The 17,386-nt window shown below is 40.8% G+C and overlaps 1 protein-coding gene across 1 annotated transcript in view; it reads right to left on the bottom strand.

Annotated features, from left to right (window-relative positions):
• Positions 1-228: 228 nt before the first annotated feature.
• Positions 229-17,386, bottom strand: part of CNGA3 (cyclic nucleotide gated channel alpha 3) — a 20,575-nt gene continuing 3,417 nt past the window's right edge. The window contains exons 3-6 of the mRNA XM_009323639.1: positions 15,200-15,379; positions 6,683-6,790; positions 5,666-5,772; positions 229-2,179 (exon numbers count right to left, since the gene is read on the bottom strand). Coding sequence (XP_009321914.1) covers positions 771-2,179; positions 5,666-5,772; positions 6,683-6,790; positions 15,200-15,379 — 1,804 coding nt within the window. The 3' untranslated portion in view covers positions 229-770. The remainder of the gene's footprint in view (positions 2,180-5,665; positions 5,773-6,682; positions 6,791-15,199; positions 15,380-17,386) is intronic.

Raw genomic sequence — 17,386 nt, 5'->3', positions numbered from 1 at the left:
TCAAGGGGGGGGTTTTCCCGGGGGGGGGGGGGGGGGGGGGGGGGAGAAGGGGATCTCCCACTCTCTCCCCAAGCGAAGCAGTTGCATAGCAGCAAAGGCTGTCGCAGACCATGCCAGAAAGGACGTGAATGAGCACTGCTACTCTGTCAGCATGGTCCTTTGTGCAGAGCCCAGCTGACTAGCAAGAATCAAACTAAAGCATCCGGATGCAAGGCTATTTCACACACGTGCAGGGCCACACCGCACAGGCCAGGTACGTGCTGCTGCTCAGCTGTGGTCCAACTGTTTGTGCAGACGCTTCACTGTGAAAGAACGAAAATTTTTGAGGAGCCTGGATGTGTGTCCATACATTTAATCGGCTACTAAGGTAGCAATGTAGAGCATGTACCCTATAAATATTTTTTAAGCCCTTAAAAAAACCCAATCTCTGCTACTTTAAGTACAATGCCTTCTTAACGCAACATGCGTGGGACGAGACAATGTCTCAAGACCTAGGTGTACCATACATAATAGACCTTCCGAGCATGACTTGTAAGAAACCCACTCCCAGTACAAAAAAGTACCCAAATGCCAGACCAAAATCTCCCCCTAAGAAGGTGACAATGTTCTATTTACAAGAAAATACCGCTTCAGTTAAAAATGCTAAAAACCATTCTCTTGAGTTCATATAAAAATAATCATGTCTATGTATGCACACACATATTTACATACATTTAGGGCTTCCACATGCTTCAACCTTCTCCAGTAAATGAGTAAATATAAATTCTCCATTACTGCTTTTTCTCCTCCTCAGACTTTTCAGCCTCTGCTTCTCCAACTGATAAGGTGCCACTACCATATTTTTTCACTCGGGTTTCTACTCTGGCAAGTCTCTGCTTCACTTTTTGTTGAGATGAGGTGTATTCTGCCAAGAGCCTAGCAAACCTAGTCTGCAGCGTATCCAGAGAGGCTTCAAGTCTTTCTAGTTTTTCTTCCAAGTCTTTTGGGTCAGCTCCTGCTTTTGCTGCTTCCTCATCTATTAAATTGTCTTTCATCAGAATTTGTCGCCCTTTCTCTTCCAGAGCCTTTTTGGCTTCTGGATATTCTGTGAGGGCTTCCATTAAATCATCTTTAGACAAGCAGAACAAATCAGAATAACCAATACTCCTTATGTTGGCTGTCCTCCTGTTGCCAGATTTGCTACCTTTGATGTTTAGGATGCTGATTTCACCAAAGTAGCTGCCATCGCTTAGGACTACGAATTGGGTTATGCCATCATCCGCCACCACAGCCAGTTTTCCCTCTTTAATAATGTACATTTCTCTCCCAATATCTCCCTTTTTGCAAATGTAGTCCCCAGGACTGAAGACCGTAGGTTTCAGTTTCAGTACCAGCTCAATGAGAAGTCCAGCTTCACAATCCTGGAATATACGCACTTTCTTCAGTGTGTCCAAATGGACATTGATGGCAATTTCAGCCTTCAACTTGTCAGGCAGATTTTTGAGAACTTCCTTCTCATCCACTGTTTTCTTGTTGGTCCAGAGGTAGTCAAACCACTTAATAACCCTGGCTTCCAAATCCTTAGTCACTTTTCGGAAATGCATGTACTGTTTAATGGAGTCGACCTTGGCCTGGAACTCTGCCCTGGAGGCATTCATGTTGGAAATCATGGAGCCCACGTTACCGACAATGGTAGCGAAGATCAGCACACCCACCAGGAAGTCAATGACCACAAAGAGATACTCTTCATCTTTCACCGGGGGAGGTGTTTCTCCAATGGTTGTCAGCGTGAGCGTTGACCAGTACAGACTGTAAATGTACTTTCTAGACAGGCGCCCGTACTCTGGAACGGACACGTTGGGGTAGACCCAAGAGTCAGTTCCAAATCCGATGACCTTCGAAATTGCAAAGTATATACATGCGTTCCAGTGGATGATGATAAGAATGTATAAGACAAGATTTCCAATACGAAACATGTTTGGATAATTTGTCCTGGTTTCTGTACGGTCAAAAAACTCAAAAAGCCGAGAAATCCTCAGCAAGCGGTTAAATCGCAGTTCAGGGTAGTTCAAACCAAGCTTCAAATACGCCAGGTCTGTTGGCAGAAGAGACAGCACATCCAGTTTGAACTGGAAAGTTTTGGTATAATGTTCTTGTAATTTCTTTTCATCCTGAACTAGCAAGCCTTGTTCAAGGAAGCCTTCAAAGAATAAAAATACATATTTTACTTGTTAGAATAAAAGCACAGCTCACAATTACCATCACCAGTACTGAGTGACTTACATTTCAGATACCTGAGAACATTAAAACTTGTACTGTTATGCATACAGACATTGATACACTATGAGTTCACTTAATGAAAAATATTTAATTGCAAATTTAAATATCTCAATGAAGTTTCAAAGCTAATATATAATGATGTAGAGCAATGACTCCATTATTACCACAGCGCTCCCCACAGTTTTCCACTCTATTCTGGGACAGCAGTATCTTTGTCTTTTAGGTATCTTTGCAAAAAGAAAGGGGAGATTTGAATGTCTCATTTTTCATGAATCATTGCCATGAGTCATAACTAAAGTTAAGCAAGTGTTAAGCAATTGTGTATAAAATCGGAGTGGAACATTTTTAAATAAATACCAAGAATAAGTAGGTATAATGGATTGTTGGAAATGTTTTTAGAACAATATAGATACCCTTGAGATAACGAAATCCAGTGTCCCCTGTCCCCACCCCCGAGCCATGTTTTTCCTCTTCTGTCCAATGTTAAAGCTGACAGGGTTTTCCTTTTCATTTGGGGAAAATGGTTTGCACTTTTTTTGTGTTTCTAGTGAGAGAGCTACTAAGCAGAATTTTGTACATTGCTATTTCTTCATTCAAAAGACTTTGGAAAGTATTAGATCTTAAAAATTATCAGACGACGTAACCTGCAGTAAGAGTCCTTAAAACAAACTGCATCTGTGTAAGAGTTCTCATAGAAAGGCTGCCTGAGCGGTACAGCTGCAGCGCTGTTTTGTACCTCCGAAAGCTCGAGGCATTGAGAATGTTCCAGAGGGAACAGCCTAGGCACTGCAAAATACTTGCTGCAATTGCAAGTGGAGGTGTCCGACTGTCTGCCCGCCGGGCCAGCCAGGAGGAAAAGTCCACTGAGAGAAAAGCAAAACATTCCCTGTGCATCAGGGATTATCACATTTTGCTAATCTCTTAGCAATCTACAAGCAGCAGCTTTCTCAGGAAGACCAAGCTGCATTTCTTTGTGCCCCACACAGCACGGCTGTAGTTCTGGAATGGGTGCGTATCTGTGCAGCTGCCTCGTGTATGTGTGTATCTATCTGTCTAGGGGTATCTGCAAACTGATGGTGGCTACAAATGGAAGTAGTTCCTGTGCCATGAATGTGTTACCTCCCAGAAAACTGCTGAAAGAGCTGGTCAAATGTGCCTTTATTAACAGAGTAATGCACCTAATCAGAAAAGTTGGCTAGGCAACTGAATTTCATCCTCACAATTATTAAAAATAACTTTGAAAATACCTTCCTACTGAAGGGATATAAAAGCTCCTCAGCAACTTTTTGTCCCCTCACAGAACTGGAGTCCTATAGTAAAACCTTTATGAAAGCATCAAAACACAGGGTATGCTAAACATGACCAGCTGCGCAGAGACACGAATCTTTTCTGTTTCACAGCGCACAGTCACTAAATAGGTGAAATACAGTGAAACAGGCCGAGCAGCTAGACAGTAGTGCGCCACAGAGAAGCTGCCATGGGTCACGGCAGTTGTGGGGCTACCTAGATGCCAGTTCAAAGCCAGTCCCTGCCCTGAGACTGCAGCAGGGTCACGCTCTTTCCCAAAAGCTTCCAGGACCTTTGTCCCCGGGGCAGATGGACCTTGCAGACTTACAGAAGGCAGCGGGCACTAACAGAGCCAGGAAGGGTTGTTAAGGGAGTTGACAAAGATTTCAGCACTTAGAAGATGTGACTCCCATAACTGAGTGCCGGAAGCTGCAGCAGACACCTGCGCTGAAGCGTTCAGGAGACCTCTGTGGCAATTCTGCAATCCAGGCCTCCAAAGCCAGCCTTCTAACCATGCTTTAACAGCTGTACAATCATTATCAGGACAGCCCTGGAAATTTTGTAACTTGCATTGCCTGTACATGCCCAATTTCTGCTTGGTTCTTCCCCGTTACAATAACAGATGTAACTGCAGAAGAGAAATTTAGTGGGCACAGCTGACTTTTTAACTACACGAAGAAGATGAAGGATGACCCCCACCAAAAAAAAAAAAAAAAGGTCAGTCTTGTGATTTAGGCTGCTATCTGAAATAGACTTTCCTGTTGAACAAGGTACTTGCTAAGTTTAAGAATTTGGCTTGCTGTGAGTTGTGTGCTTCCCAAAGTGACAGTATTTTTAGCCTCTGTCTTGTAATTATGTTTACAACTTGTCACAAGCCATAATTAATGTCAAGCTGTCAGCATGATTTAAAAAAAAAAAAAAAGAAAATGTAAAAATCGAAGATTTGAAAGCACTCTCATTTTTATAATGATCAGTGAGGTATTGGACCCTTTCAAGGGACATTTTGGGGCTGCATCTGTACCAGTAAACAGAACAAGCCAGAAAACGTTTTCTGGCCCTGAGATCAGCTACCATGACAGCTTCTATTCACATGTAAGTTCTCCCAGCCCCCTCCAAAAATGACACCATGAACAACACCCAACCTCTGCTGTCCTCCCAGCAGTGCTCAGACACTGCTCGTGAGAGTGCTAGCTGGCATAGACCAAAGTGCATGCACCAAAGTACATGAAGGACTATTCTAGCAATTTAATGGTATGGATCACTGCATGCCATTGCTTAGGCCTATATTATGACCTTGTTTAGTTTAAAACAGATATCTCTTTAAGGCTAGAATCTGTATCAGCTGGGCACGCTCAAATACAAAATTTTCTCAGCCTGTCTGGACTACAGAAACAGGGATGGGAAGCCGAAGAGAACCACTTCACGCATGACATGGCACGGTCCTCACAGATCCTTTAGGTTCACACTTCCTCCAGGAAGGCAGGACCTGAGCGGAGGTGCCTGGGTTAATCCCATACTACCACCCCCCTGGGTTAACCCTATACCACCACCAGGCAGCGGGAGACCCAGCCAGGACCTCGAAGAGGCTGCAGGAAATACAGCTGGTGGCAGAGGGGCAGCACTGCCGGTTCCAGGCCAAAGTCTGCAGACTGGAGGCCGAGATGGGTGCCAGGTCTTGCACTTGACCAACTCAGTAATCACTTCTGAGCAGGATGCTGCACAACTTGGCTAAGAAAGCAGCACTTGTGGGGTACAGTTGGTTTCCTGCCCAATCTAACGAGCACAAGCAATATGTCATTCACAGAGTGATCATGACATGCAAAGTGCCTTACTTTCCCTTCCCCACGCAGCCTGTTACAGTGGCTATTCAGTCAGCATTTGGCATGCCTGCTAAGCACTGACAGAACTGAATTTAGAGACCGGTGAAGTGCAAGTGGTGGGATGTCCGGTCTTAAAACGATCCAAGCTGGCCAGACACTTCATCTTCCCAAAGCCTCCACTGTTGGGTTCTGCTGTAGACAGGACACTACACTGGTCAGACCCCACAGGGGAATTTCTGCTTCCAGCCTTTATATCCATGCTGTATCTGAAAACACTGTAAAACCCCAGAAAGACTCACCTGTCCTGAATCTGACAAACATGTCAAGAACATAGATGACATCAGAGGCATAATCCAAGAACAGCCATAATTTAATATGGTTAAATTGTAGCTCATCAAAGCAGGCTCTAAAGAAATGAGGATACAAAAAAAAAAAAAAATTAACCAACTGTGTAAGCCGAGTAGTTGCAACATGTGTCCTAGCAGCATGTTAATGCACATTACTGGCAGTGAAAAATTAAGGGCAGCTTATCCCCACGCCTAGGCATCTGCACACTAGAGCTGTGTCTAAACAGACACTAGGATCTTTCAGAATTCAAAGGTGTTTAGGCCAGGAGCAAAACTCAAACACATATATGCCACACAAGTGCACTTATGGAGGAACACACATAGCCCCACAATTAAACATGGATCAGATTTCATGGGATACACATCTCCACTAAGATAATTCCCAAAGAAAAGATTTGTTTCTGAGTGGCAAGCCATCCTCATCTCTCCCTGCCATCTGACGCAGCCTAAGTGAACCATTTCCACAGCACTCTATTACTTTGACTCAAACAGATTTCCACATTTTACAAGGGAAAACAACTACTCGAGCCAAATCCTCCTGCTCTTCAAGCATCTACAGAGGCATGATATTAATTTAAGATGACCCAACACTGCCCACACCCCTCCCTTCTGTTCTCTGCTGGGTGATTAGAAGACCTATATCTCCAGCAGTGGTTACTGAGCCCGCAGTGGCCAAGGCACATCTCTGCAGCTAGCCAGTAGGTGGCACACAAAGGCCACAGCCAGCGCTCATGAGGACGCTCATTGCAAGTTACAACAAACTGGTTTTAGACAAAAAGATAAAAAGAAACATTGGCCATCTGTTCCCAGTGGTATGTATACCGTATATCCCTAAGGGTATATGAACTCTAAATCTTCTAGGTAAGTCACCCAAAAAATACCGCAGGGAGGTAAGAGGATGATTGGCATAGGAAACATAACGAGACACTAAATTTGAAACCTAAAATTATTATTAACTTAAATCCATACCTGCACACTAGCATACACCAGTTATAGAACACGGGTATTGCAATTACGGCCAACCAGTGGTAGTAAATATTGCTTGAAGGATCTATCACAAAGACCTCTTTTTTCTTCCTGGAAAGTAAAACATGCCGGTTTACACTGGAAATGTAATGAAGTGACCTGCTGGATCTCCCTCTTCTGGAGGCTGCTCATCTCATGATGACAGCTGCCTAAGAAGAGAAAGTATCCACACAGGCAGCTCCAGATGAGATACCAAATATTAGCTTCATCCCATCTGACACGCTCTATTTATTTGCTTGACCCAACTTTGGAAAAAGTAAGTAAGAGTGGAAAGAAAAACACAGACATTCACATTGCCCAGGCTGAAAACCACAGCCTTTCTGTATATGACCCCCACTGAAAAGAAGTAAAACGTTAAATGTGTCTTATTATCATTCCAGCTAGAAGGCTATGGTCCATTGCTAGAGAAAGAGCCTTCCTTTGCAGATTAATTTTGATGTTTTGGGCAAATCCTATTACGGAAATGACTGTATGAGCACGCATTTAAACAAGTAAAACACATGTATTCAAATACACATTTACACAAGTAAGACTCTTGTGCGTGCATACACACACGTAGTGCGTGACTAGAACTAAAACACGTATTATTATGTAAAAGCAAATTTCACATATTCACAGTCCTGGTTCCCTAGGCCTCACAACAATGAGAGATGCTAAATGAAGCATACAGGCCTGGAATTTAAAGAAGATTTAAAGAACAGCATGGCTAATGGCACACGTAGAGTGTGCTCAGAAGTGCCCTTCCCCAGCACGAGAAAGGTTGATATGGAATACACAGCAATTAGGCATGTTGTATGTAATCAGAGGAAATACGTATTAGTAGATTGAAAGGTCCACAGCTGCAGAAGTTATTCCAACAGCAACATGTGATAGTGCAATCTGTGAACTGTACAACAGTGTGGGGAATATGTGACCGGGCAATGCTTGGATATGTATTTGTGTGACTTCTCCTAATCTCCAAGAATGTAAATATATTAAAATGCGATGATAATTTATTTCATATTTGTGTGTATTTCTGGCATTATCCCTGCTGTCAGCTGAATGTCCAGATGATAATGTTAGTAAGGAAGCAGCATTAATCTAAAAAGTATTTACTTTGCGATCTTCACAACAGGTTTCGAGCCATTTCTTCTAACAAACTGGTCACCACCTCAAAACTGGTGACCATGAAATATGGTCTTCATATGCCAGAGTACACTACCTTCTAGACATTAAAACATTTATTTTCTTTGCTGAAATGTTTTAAACCACTTTAGGCTACTGCAAAGCTCAGGCTCTCACTACAGAGTAATCGAAGCCAAAAGAGACTCTCTAGAACAAAGGCTTTTCTAATCAAATAAAACTTTGATTAAGAAAGTCAAGACCTTGAGATGAAGCAGATTCCATTTGGAAGCGATTCCCAACTACATGTCCCAACGCCTACATAGCACATGCCACCATATACATACATATAAACTTGCAGTATATTACTCTAACATACTCTGTAACTGTGAAGTCCACTCAAATGCATTCTCCTTTTATCTGCTATCACTGTTATTTTTAATGACTGGTAATACTAAATTGTGCTATGCTTGGGTCAGCTTTGGGGGAACAAAATAAGAGCAGGATCTATTTCTGTCAAAAGCATTCAAATGATATCGTTTTGTTGCAGAAATACAGCATCTCCTAACCAGCAAAAGCAAACTTTAGTGATAACTAGTAATGAACTGCACTGTATTAAGTAATTAAATATGCTAGTCAGTGTAATAACTAAACTTATTAGTAAATCTGTCATTTTCTACATGTAAGATTTTCACTCTTTGTCCAGACCAGACTTTTGGTTCATCTGCTCTGAATCATTATAGACATCCTGGAACAATGAAAAGCCTGCGCAGATCTGCAAAGCAGGCTGCTATCCTAAAATGCCCTCATAGTAAAAAAGTGATCTTCAGCAGCAAATCAAAATGACCAGGGGTAGCTGAATTCCCTTTTACTGACCTAGGAAGCTGTTCATGACAGGTCTAAACACAGGTCTTAAAGATGCAACAAGTTTGTTGAGCAGTTGCACCTTTCTAAAGAGGAAAACGTATTAAAGATTTGACAGGCTAACATTCTGCAGCCTACAGAACAGTAATTGTTGTGGAAGCGGTACGGTGAAATGCCACACCATGCTTTGTAGTGTAGGAAGTGTGTTACAAGCACACATTCATTCTTTATACTTACTCTTCCTTTTTTTTATCATCTTTTTTGTCATCTTTTTTGTCATCTTTCTTTTCCTCCTTCTTTTCCTCCTTCTTTTCCTCCTTTTCCTCTTTTTTCTCCTCTTTAACCTCTTTCTTTTCTTCCTTTTTGCTGTACAACATAATATAAGGCTTAGCAATATTACCAATATTCTAGCAGTTAAGGGAGAGGGTGGATGTTGAGGTACAGGAAACTAGACTAGACTCCGGATAGAGTAGGACAGGGTTTCTCAGTGGAACCATTCATCCAACTGGTAAAAATGGTTTACAGGCTGAGGCCTCTCGAACTGACACCACCACACTTTACACCAGGTAACCAGCTGGCTGATTCTGTGCATTAGTCACCCACGCTTTCTTGACCTGTTCAGGCATCAGTGTACCAGGCTGATTTTAATTAAATGCTTCCAGTTTGTTTCACTCTTTAGAACTCAGGCATTTAAAAAGAAATCTATCAAACGATAATAGAACTTGAAATGGCTTAACAAACTGTCACCATTCTTTGCATATCCAAAACCTCACAGGGACTGTCTGAAGCTTTAATGGTAATTAAATGAAATGAGGCTGAATTTCCTCTCACAGTTCTTTAAAACCAACAAAGTTATAATTAATCAATTACCTCTGGCTTCAACAATTGCCTTGAAGAAGAATCCCAGTCAATGTTCGAACAAAAGCAGCAAATGCAGAGAAAAGAGGTGTGTCTCATTTAACTACATAGTAGTCATTTTATAAATGCTTTATAGTCAACTTGATTAAGCCAACCTATTTTAGACCTCTATAGTAGACATCTACTGTATCTACAAGATAGTCCATATCTCATAGTCCTTATCTACGAGATTACTTGTGCTCCAAAAGCATTTTTTTCTTTTCATCAACTGTAAAGGAAGAATGGATTGCCTAGTTCAGATGCAGGTGCCTATGCGTGATCAGAGGAGCCATGCCCAAGTTGCTCTGCCTGTATTCGATTGCCACTGTATTCAAAGGATAAGCATTAAGCATGAAGTTCCACCCTTGCTAAAATCAATGGAGATTTTGCCTAGACTTAATGGAATCATGATTGTCCCCACGTTTATTAATCGCTTTTCATGCAATAAAGTAAAATATGGACCATTTAATATAATTATATCCTACAATTCCATATATCCAGCACAGACCCAAGCTGCAAGATTTAATTCCAGATATGGATTTTCATATTGTTTAAGTATGTAAAGCCTTTGGCTCATTAGAATGTGATAAGCCAGATATAAAGATGGATCTGACTTCCCCCATTCTTAGGTTTGTCTGAACAGAAGAGTCTTGAGCTATGTTAACTTATGCAGATAGGCCCATGCATCGTCTTCAAAACAGCAGAAAGTTAACATCTTTCCTAGGATTCTGTCAATACCTAATCTTAGAGCTAAATTTGCTACATGCATTGGTCAAGAATCATGCAAGCTGAAGAACTGCACTTACTTGCACAAGCAGAAAGTCCATCATCTGAGATCTCCCTGTTTTGTATTTGAAATTTCTTTATTCCTTGAAGCAGAAAGTGTCCCCATTGGTTAGACAGAAAAGACTGAACGTTCCTGACACTACAGTGTATGTGTATAATGCATATATAAACATAACTCTCCACAACTAAAGTCTGGTTTGGATGAAAGCCATGGACTCCTGCTCCCATGGGAGCTACGTGTTCTCCTCTGAACTGCCAAGATTGGGTCTGATTCTCTCCTTGCACTGGTGTCAATAAAGGACAAATTAGTTCAATGACAGCAACATCCCACAGCAAAGACAGAATACGTAGTAACAGTTGAAAAAGTGCTGCTTACAGGTTTTGAACCAACAGGTAAAAAGTTCAGTGAGCTCACTTGTGCTTTTCATGTATACTTGCTTGTATTACTCAGATCAGAAAAAGCCTATGCTGTGAATGGCAGTCCTGTCTACAAATGTGCTTGTTACAGGGAGAAAGAAGCACTCCAAGGGAGAAGACAACAGTCACCAATTTTAAGATAGTAGTAGCTTTCACCTATCCACAATGAGCACCTGTTCCAATTCTTACCCTTAGACATTTCCATACTGATGCAGCACCACAGTGTAATTTGGAAAAGCCCAGACTCGTTTGCTACAAAATGCTGAGATCCTACCCTCCTCCACGTCCAGGGAAATACCTACCAAGCTGACACCACTGAACCCTTTAAAATTATACAGTGCAAGGGAGCATAAGTGGAGGAGAAAAGAACCTTTGGTTTGACTGATCTTCTATTTATACATGCATCTCAACTCAAAGAAACAGTTTTTCATTTACCAAGGCTGATTTCTACATGGCAGTGGGAACTGCCACTCAAGTATTTATTTGTCTCTGTCACTGACTCCCCTGGACTTTTGCGGCTTCTCTTTCAAATCTGCCCCAAAAACTCCTTCCTATTTAAAAAACATGTCAGAGTTCACTGCATGTTACTATGCGTGGTGCCTGATCTAAAGACCAATTCACAGTTGCTGTTGTTAGCATTAACATAGCTCCTCAATACTTCAAATGTGTGGCATTCTTACCAGAAAGGAAGAACTACGAGTAACATAATTTTCAAAGGGTAGGGCCACTGTACATTTGTGGATGTTGCTAGGCAGGGAAAAGTAGGTTGAGATAGAGAATCAATCAAAAAGTCTCAGTGGTGGTGAACTTTTGAGGGACTATTTTGACAATTCCAACTTCCTCCTACATTTTGTTTTAAAAAAGAGAAAAAACATTACTTCACACAGCATCTAATACCAATACTTCTTTTTCTCTGGCCTGAGATCTCCTACAAACTCATCTGTCAACTACAGGTATCTTCCATAAGTGAGATTCTTCCATTTCTGTGGCCTCTGTTCATCTCTCTATTGTGGTAACTCCCAACTTACCATACTCCCACCTACTTGTAGTCTGGCAGTGGAAGTCACTCATAGGAAAAGGTTGGCCATAATCAAAGACTTGAAAGCATCACCTACAGTTCCCCAAGGGCAGGCACTCTTAGGTCTTTAACATAATGAAAAACCCAAAGCTTCAAAAAGACCTGCATCTTTTTTTCTTTATCAGTGCTACTGAGTAAACTGGGATCCAGTAACTAACAAACAGTTGTTTGTGCCTGTCCTCTTTCACAGCAGTACAGTGGCATCCACTCTGTGTTTCCAGCACATTAAAGGAGCATGCATCCTCAGACTTAGAAAACATGTCTTCATCAGCCCCTATAAAAACACTGTCATAGTCTTTGAATGAGTCAAGTATTTGCATTTCTCATCTGTCAAGTACTTTGCAAATCAAGTAAGTTTCAGGCTGTCAGGCAGGTAGACAGACAGGTGTTGTCTTCATTTAAAAATAATGAAACACTGGAAGGATGAAAGTTTTGCCCAAGGTACGTGAGTCATTGTCAGAAACAGAGTAAAAAAGCAGTATTTCCATCCTAATCAGTCCTTTGGGCCCTGACTAGCAGGCTAGGCTCCAGGCTTTTAAGCACTTTTTTTATACCAGTCTAGGGAAAATTCTGCACGTTTCTGTCACTGTTCGCTGCACACTGATTTTCCTTTTTAATAAAAGTTATGCAAACCAAACCAAAAAGTTGCTTCAGGAGCAGGAAGACCTCTTGTTCAGGTATGTGCACAAAGGTTTTGCAGCATCATTTAAAATGTACGGCTTGAGCTCGCCCGCGATGGAACTATTTGGAGAAAAAAACGAGTTTCCTAAAAGTATTTCTGACATAATCAGAAACCGTCCTGATTATTTTTAATTTTTGTTTTCATCTGGAAAGCAATGAAAAAAATTAACTATCATCATGCGTGAGAACAGATCTGCTGCTGGATACTACAAAGCAGGTATGTCCTCAGATAGCTGTGGTCTAAGACATGCAATGAACATTGGTGTTGGGTGATTTTAAATTACAGGAGCTCTTCACCTTTTCAAAGAGATTTCTCTTTGGTGTAACACTGTGAAATATCTTGTCAAATATATGAAATAGATTCCAAAGGACAGCTTCTGTCAGAGCTTCTGCTGCAATGCAAGCCTTATTATGTTGCCTGTCACTCTCTCTACATCTACACCAACAATATCTGCTGAACTGAAACACACATTTTAAAAAGATGGTTAGTTTTCATTTAGACATGAGTGTTTTCTTGGTACCCTGATCAGTATACACTTCTCATTTGACAAGCTGAAATTTTTGGGGCACTTGATTTGCAAAAAGGGACTAGTATGTTAAAAGAGGAAAATCACTATTAGAAAATTAATACATGAATCTCATTTAAAAACTGAAGAATTAATAAATCAATTGGCAATGCAGTAAAATCAGCCAGCTGAACTAGAGGAGGTAGGGACTAAATGCTTAATCAAATTCACTCCTTGAGAGGTAAGGGTTACTTCAGACAAAAAGAAGTTCACAGGGAGCATGAAGGATGCTTTTCATACTAAGAAAACTAGATCTTTCTTTATAATTAAACTATATTCTTAGGAAAGGCTTAGGAAGAGATAAGGAGTTTATACTACAAATGTTACTAGGCTGGAAAGGGAAAAAGAGAAGGAGCTAGTAGTAAAAAGGTGTTTGGAAGTTACCAGTACTTACTCTTCGTTGGTGTTGTTGCTATAGTTGACATTAAACCTGGCCAAGGGCCAGTGACTGCACCAAGTTAAATAAAACACATTAAAGAGTGTAAAGACCGTTGGTATTTCATACACACGTTTACCGACATGACAGACTGACTTACTAGCTTCTCACATATGCACTGATAAGATTAGGAAGGTCAACTTTGACTGCAGTGATAAGCCCCTTTGCATAACTATTTCAAGGCACCAGTTTCTTTTTACCATGTGCTTGGCATACACATTTGTGACCACATCTGATGCCCGAAGCTTGTTCTCAGGCGCGTTAGTGCATGGCAACATGCATCTCACTATTTTTAGCCCTGTACTCATTTGGCTACTATTTTAAGCTTTCTTCAGTCCTTTCAAGTCTTCTTCACAGATGCAGTGCCAAGGCTTGCGGATAAGTAACAAGCATACCTACCGCTGCTGCAGAATTAAGCCTTCATGATAGAACAACTGGGAGTTACTGTCACGTGGCAACAGTGTAAAACTGAGAAGGCAAGGATGGATACTCCCAAATTCACTTCTTCTAATAGCCTCATATACAGGTTTGTTGGCCCAGGATCAATGTTGTCCTCTCTTAATTACTTTGAATCTGCAGTTGCTACTGATCCAGAGGTCTGAAAAATCACACAACCGTCTGGCTAATTCAACAAAACGTGCTTTTGAGCTGAATTTCTAAGGAGTAGATCAAGTGAAGATAATAAGGCTGTGCTGGACCACAACAAATCAAGGTAACCTGTATCATGCGCAGCCCTTCAAAGGTTCTTGCTTTAATCCGAATTACTAGCTGAGATTTTGAAACAAATCAACTTATTACTTGCTTACCTACCAATCTTTAACGATGCAAAAAATATGTGAGTCTATGCTTCAAAGCATAATGCCAAACAGAAAGTCAACTTTTGTCTTGCGACTTCATTTTCCTCTTTTAGCTGGAGTTACATTTAAAACACTGTATCATATATTAATAAAGTAATAATAATTCATCACGTCAAAAGGCTGTAAACACATAAAGGTTTCTCGTGCAAGCCTCTGTTGTTTTATTGGAAAAATTTTGAGGTAAGACTGAACCTGCCTTCCATACCAAAGGCCGAGTATGTGCTAATAAGTTGAGTCAGCAGCCAAAAGATTTTCTCATTTCTGCATCAGAAGCCTTCTGTAATGTTAGCAGCTGAACTCCTGAGTAGGTGTAGCAAAGCAATGACACATTTTGCACAACTGCTTGTTTGAAGTTGCCTAACACTCGCAGATAATGTGCATAACATTAATGCCCTGAAAAGCCACAACCAGCAACCTCCTAGATTCTTGAAATAGAAATTGCATTCGTCCTCAGGAGAGAGGAGTTTAGCAACATCAAGTTGCACAGGTAGCGTATGATAAAATGCCAGTTCTGAGAAACCATTCTGCCTGAAGCAGCATGATCAAAATCCTTTACTTCAACATCTTTGCCACAGTACGTTTGAGGGCGAAAGAGAAAGCCTGCTGAAAGCCATAATACTTCAGTTATGTGAAGATTCCTGGGCAGCATCAGATACTCTGTTCATCTCCCATGCTAAGCTCCTTACCCTCTTCTTAAAATAAAGCTTACATCCCGATCACCAAGAAAATACCATAACCTCAGTCGTCTTCCTTTAAAGTATAAACACATCTTCTTACCTGTTTGCTCCCCCAGGCCGCTCACGGATACCCAGAAAGGAGCGGATGTTACTTTGCCTGCTGGACACCTCTATAAGCTCTGGCCCTCGGATACGTTCTAGGAAAGAATCAGGTCTTTGGTCTTCATGGTGCAAATGTCTTGTGGCCCATGACCTCACAGATATGACAAATCGTGATAGCCTGCATGGAACAGACATACAACATTGACTGAACCAGACAAGAACATCAGATGGCTTAAATCATCCCCACAAAGAGTAGCCCAGGAGGATTTTTCTCCACTTCTCCACCTGCCATAAAATTAAACTTGATGGATTAACTGTGTGAACCTAATCACTTCCCACAATTTCACACATCACCTTTTGCAGTGGATCAGGAAAGTATCTCACACATCAGTTCCTAGTCCACTGTACCAGCACCACAGGAGCCACAGAAGAATATTCTTGCCAGGTGAGGGCAAACCAAGTGCTTGGAGTGGGGCAGTTGACTTCCGACAAACTTCTGACATTACGTGATAATGGGGGAATCCTGGACTGACAGAATTAGGAGATATAAAATACTCACAGGATCACATGCTCAAGGGCTGGTACACACAGCGGAAACAAAAGCTGAATAGTTGGTGAGGGAGGATGGACTTTGAAATAAGGAATGATAAAAATTCAGCCACTTTCCTCGTGATTTTAAAGGGTCTGTCTGCAGACATATTAATTGCCTATCACATATAAACCTGCCTACTGCACAGGAAGCACTATTTCCTCATCCTAAATTTCTAGCAGATCACTGAAATGAGATAAGAAAAAAATCATGACAACGTAATTAATTTATCACTGTATCATTATGTACCTTTTTCTCTACCCACTAATTCACATTAGGAATCCTTACAATGTTTTCTGTCAAAGTTCAAAAGGAAACATGTTTCTGAAAAATTGAAAATAATGGAGACTGAAATCTAGAAAAGTGATTATATTTATTACCCACACAATACATTGTATTATTTCCTATCAGCAGTCTAGTTTGGACCAAAGTGGTGTTAATTCAGGTTTCCCAAACTTGGCCTCGAAAACAGCATAATGAAATCCTGAGCAATGCTTAACCTCTTACAGAGACCTTGGGCTACTCAAGGAAAGCTCTTTACATTCTCTCTGCATCGGCTAGTATTACATATGCTCAGAATCCACAAAGAGGTTGATATGAACAATTTAAATTTTATGGTAAAGTACATGTGCTTCTTGATTGCAGTTCTCAAGGGCCTAACTACAACTCCTCATAGATCTTGCCCAGGTTCTCTTACCCTGAAATAAAAAGGACAAAAAAGACAGGAATAGTATCACATATCAGAAATTAGAAAAAGGTATGTCTAGTTCTTTAGCGCTATACCAAGATAGCATCATGTAAACCATCTACAATTTCCAACAATTAAGAGAATCCAAAGCCTACCAAGAATGCAAAAGAAAAGCTCCACATAAAAGCCTGAGATTATTTAATAGGTTCCTCACTCTATTCAAAAAACGCTGCATAAAATTAAGCTACAGAATTTTTCTCTCTGCCTCAGCAGAACTCAGCTTTCAGATAAGGAGTGGTATAGAAAACTATGAATATGGATGTTCTTACTTACATTAGAAAAGAAAGCATTTTGATGAGACCTGTTAGTTAAGGAACAAACAGATTTTACCAAATAAGATTGAGAGCTTCTCTATTGAACAAAGAAATAGAACTTTCTGATTTCTGCCATGCTATATTATTTTCACATTTTTGTCCTTTACATCTCGAAGTAAGATACTCAGTGAAATCTATCAGATGCTGTTGTCTTAGGCCTTGAGAATTTGCATTCAAGAGGCATGTTATGTTACCATAATGTTTAAATTGCTAAGCATTCATGCTTTCATCACAGTCTTCCCTGTATATTCAGAGCATAAGTAACTGTAGCTACACACGTGTAATTCAAACTATCCTGAAAAAGGGTACAGAACAATATAAACAGAGATTAAAAAGGAAGTTCTCAATATGGGTTTCTATATTCATGTGCTTTATGTTTACACAAAACACACACCTATAAATCTTTTCCATCTAAAACCAAGTTCTTGCAGACTTTGTAATCTACATGCAGTGGTGTCACTATCTGACAACCAAACAGGGAAATACAAGTTTATTCTGTACCATCCAAGAGGCTGAAGTGTAAACAACACTCTT

Source organism: Pygoscelis adeliae, unplaced genomic scaffold (genome assembly GCF_000699105.1).
Source record: "Pygoscelis adeliae isolate BGI_AS28 unplaced genomic scaffold, ASM69910v1 Scaffold50, whole genome shotgun sequence".
NCBI classification, from domain to species: domain Eukaryota; kingdom Metazoa; phylum Chordata; class Aves; order Sphenisciformes; family Spheniscidae; genus Pygoscelis; species Pygoscelis adeliae.
This window is presented reverse-complemented; position numbering and strand designations above follow the sequence as displayed.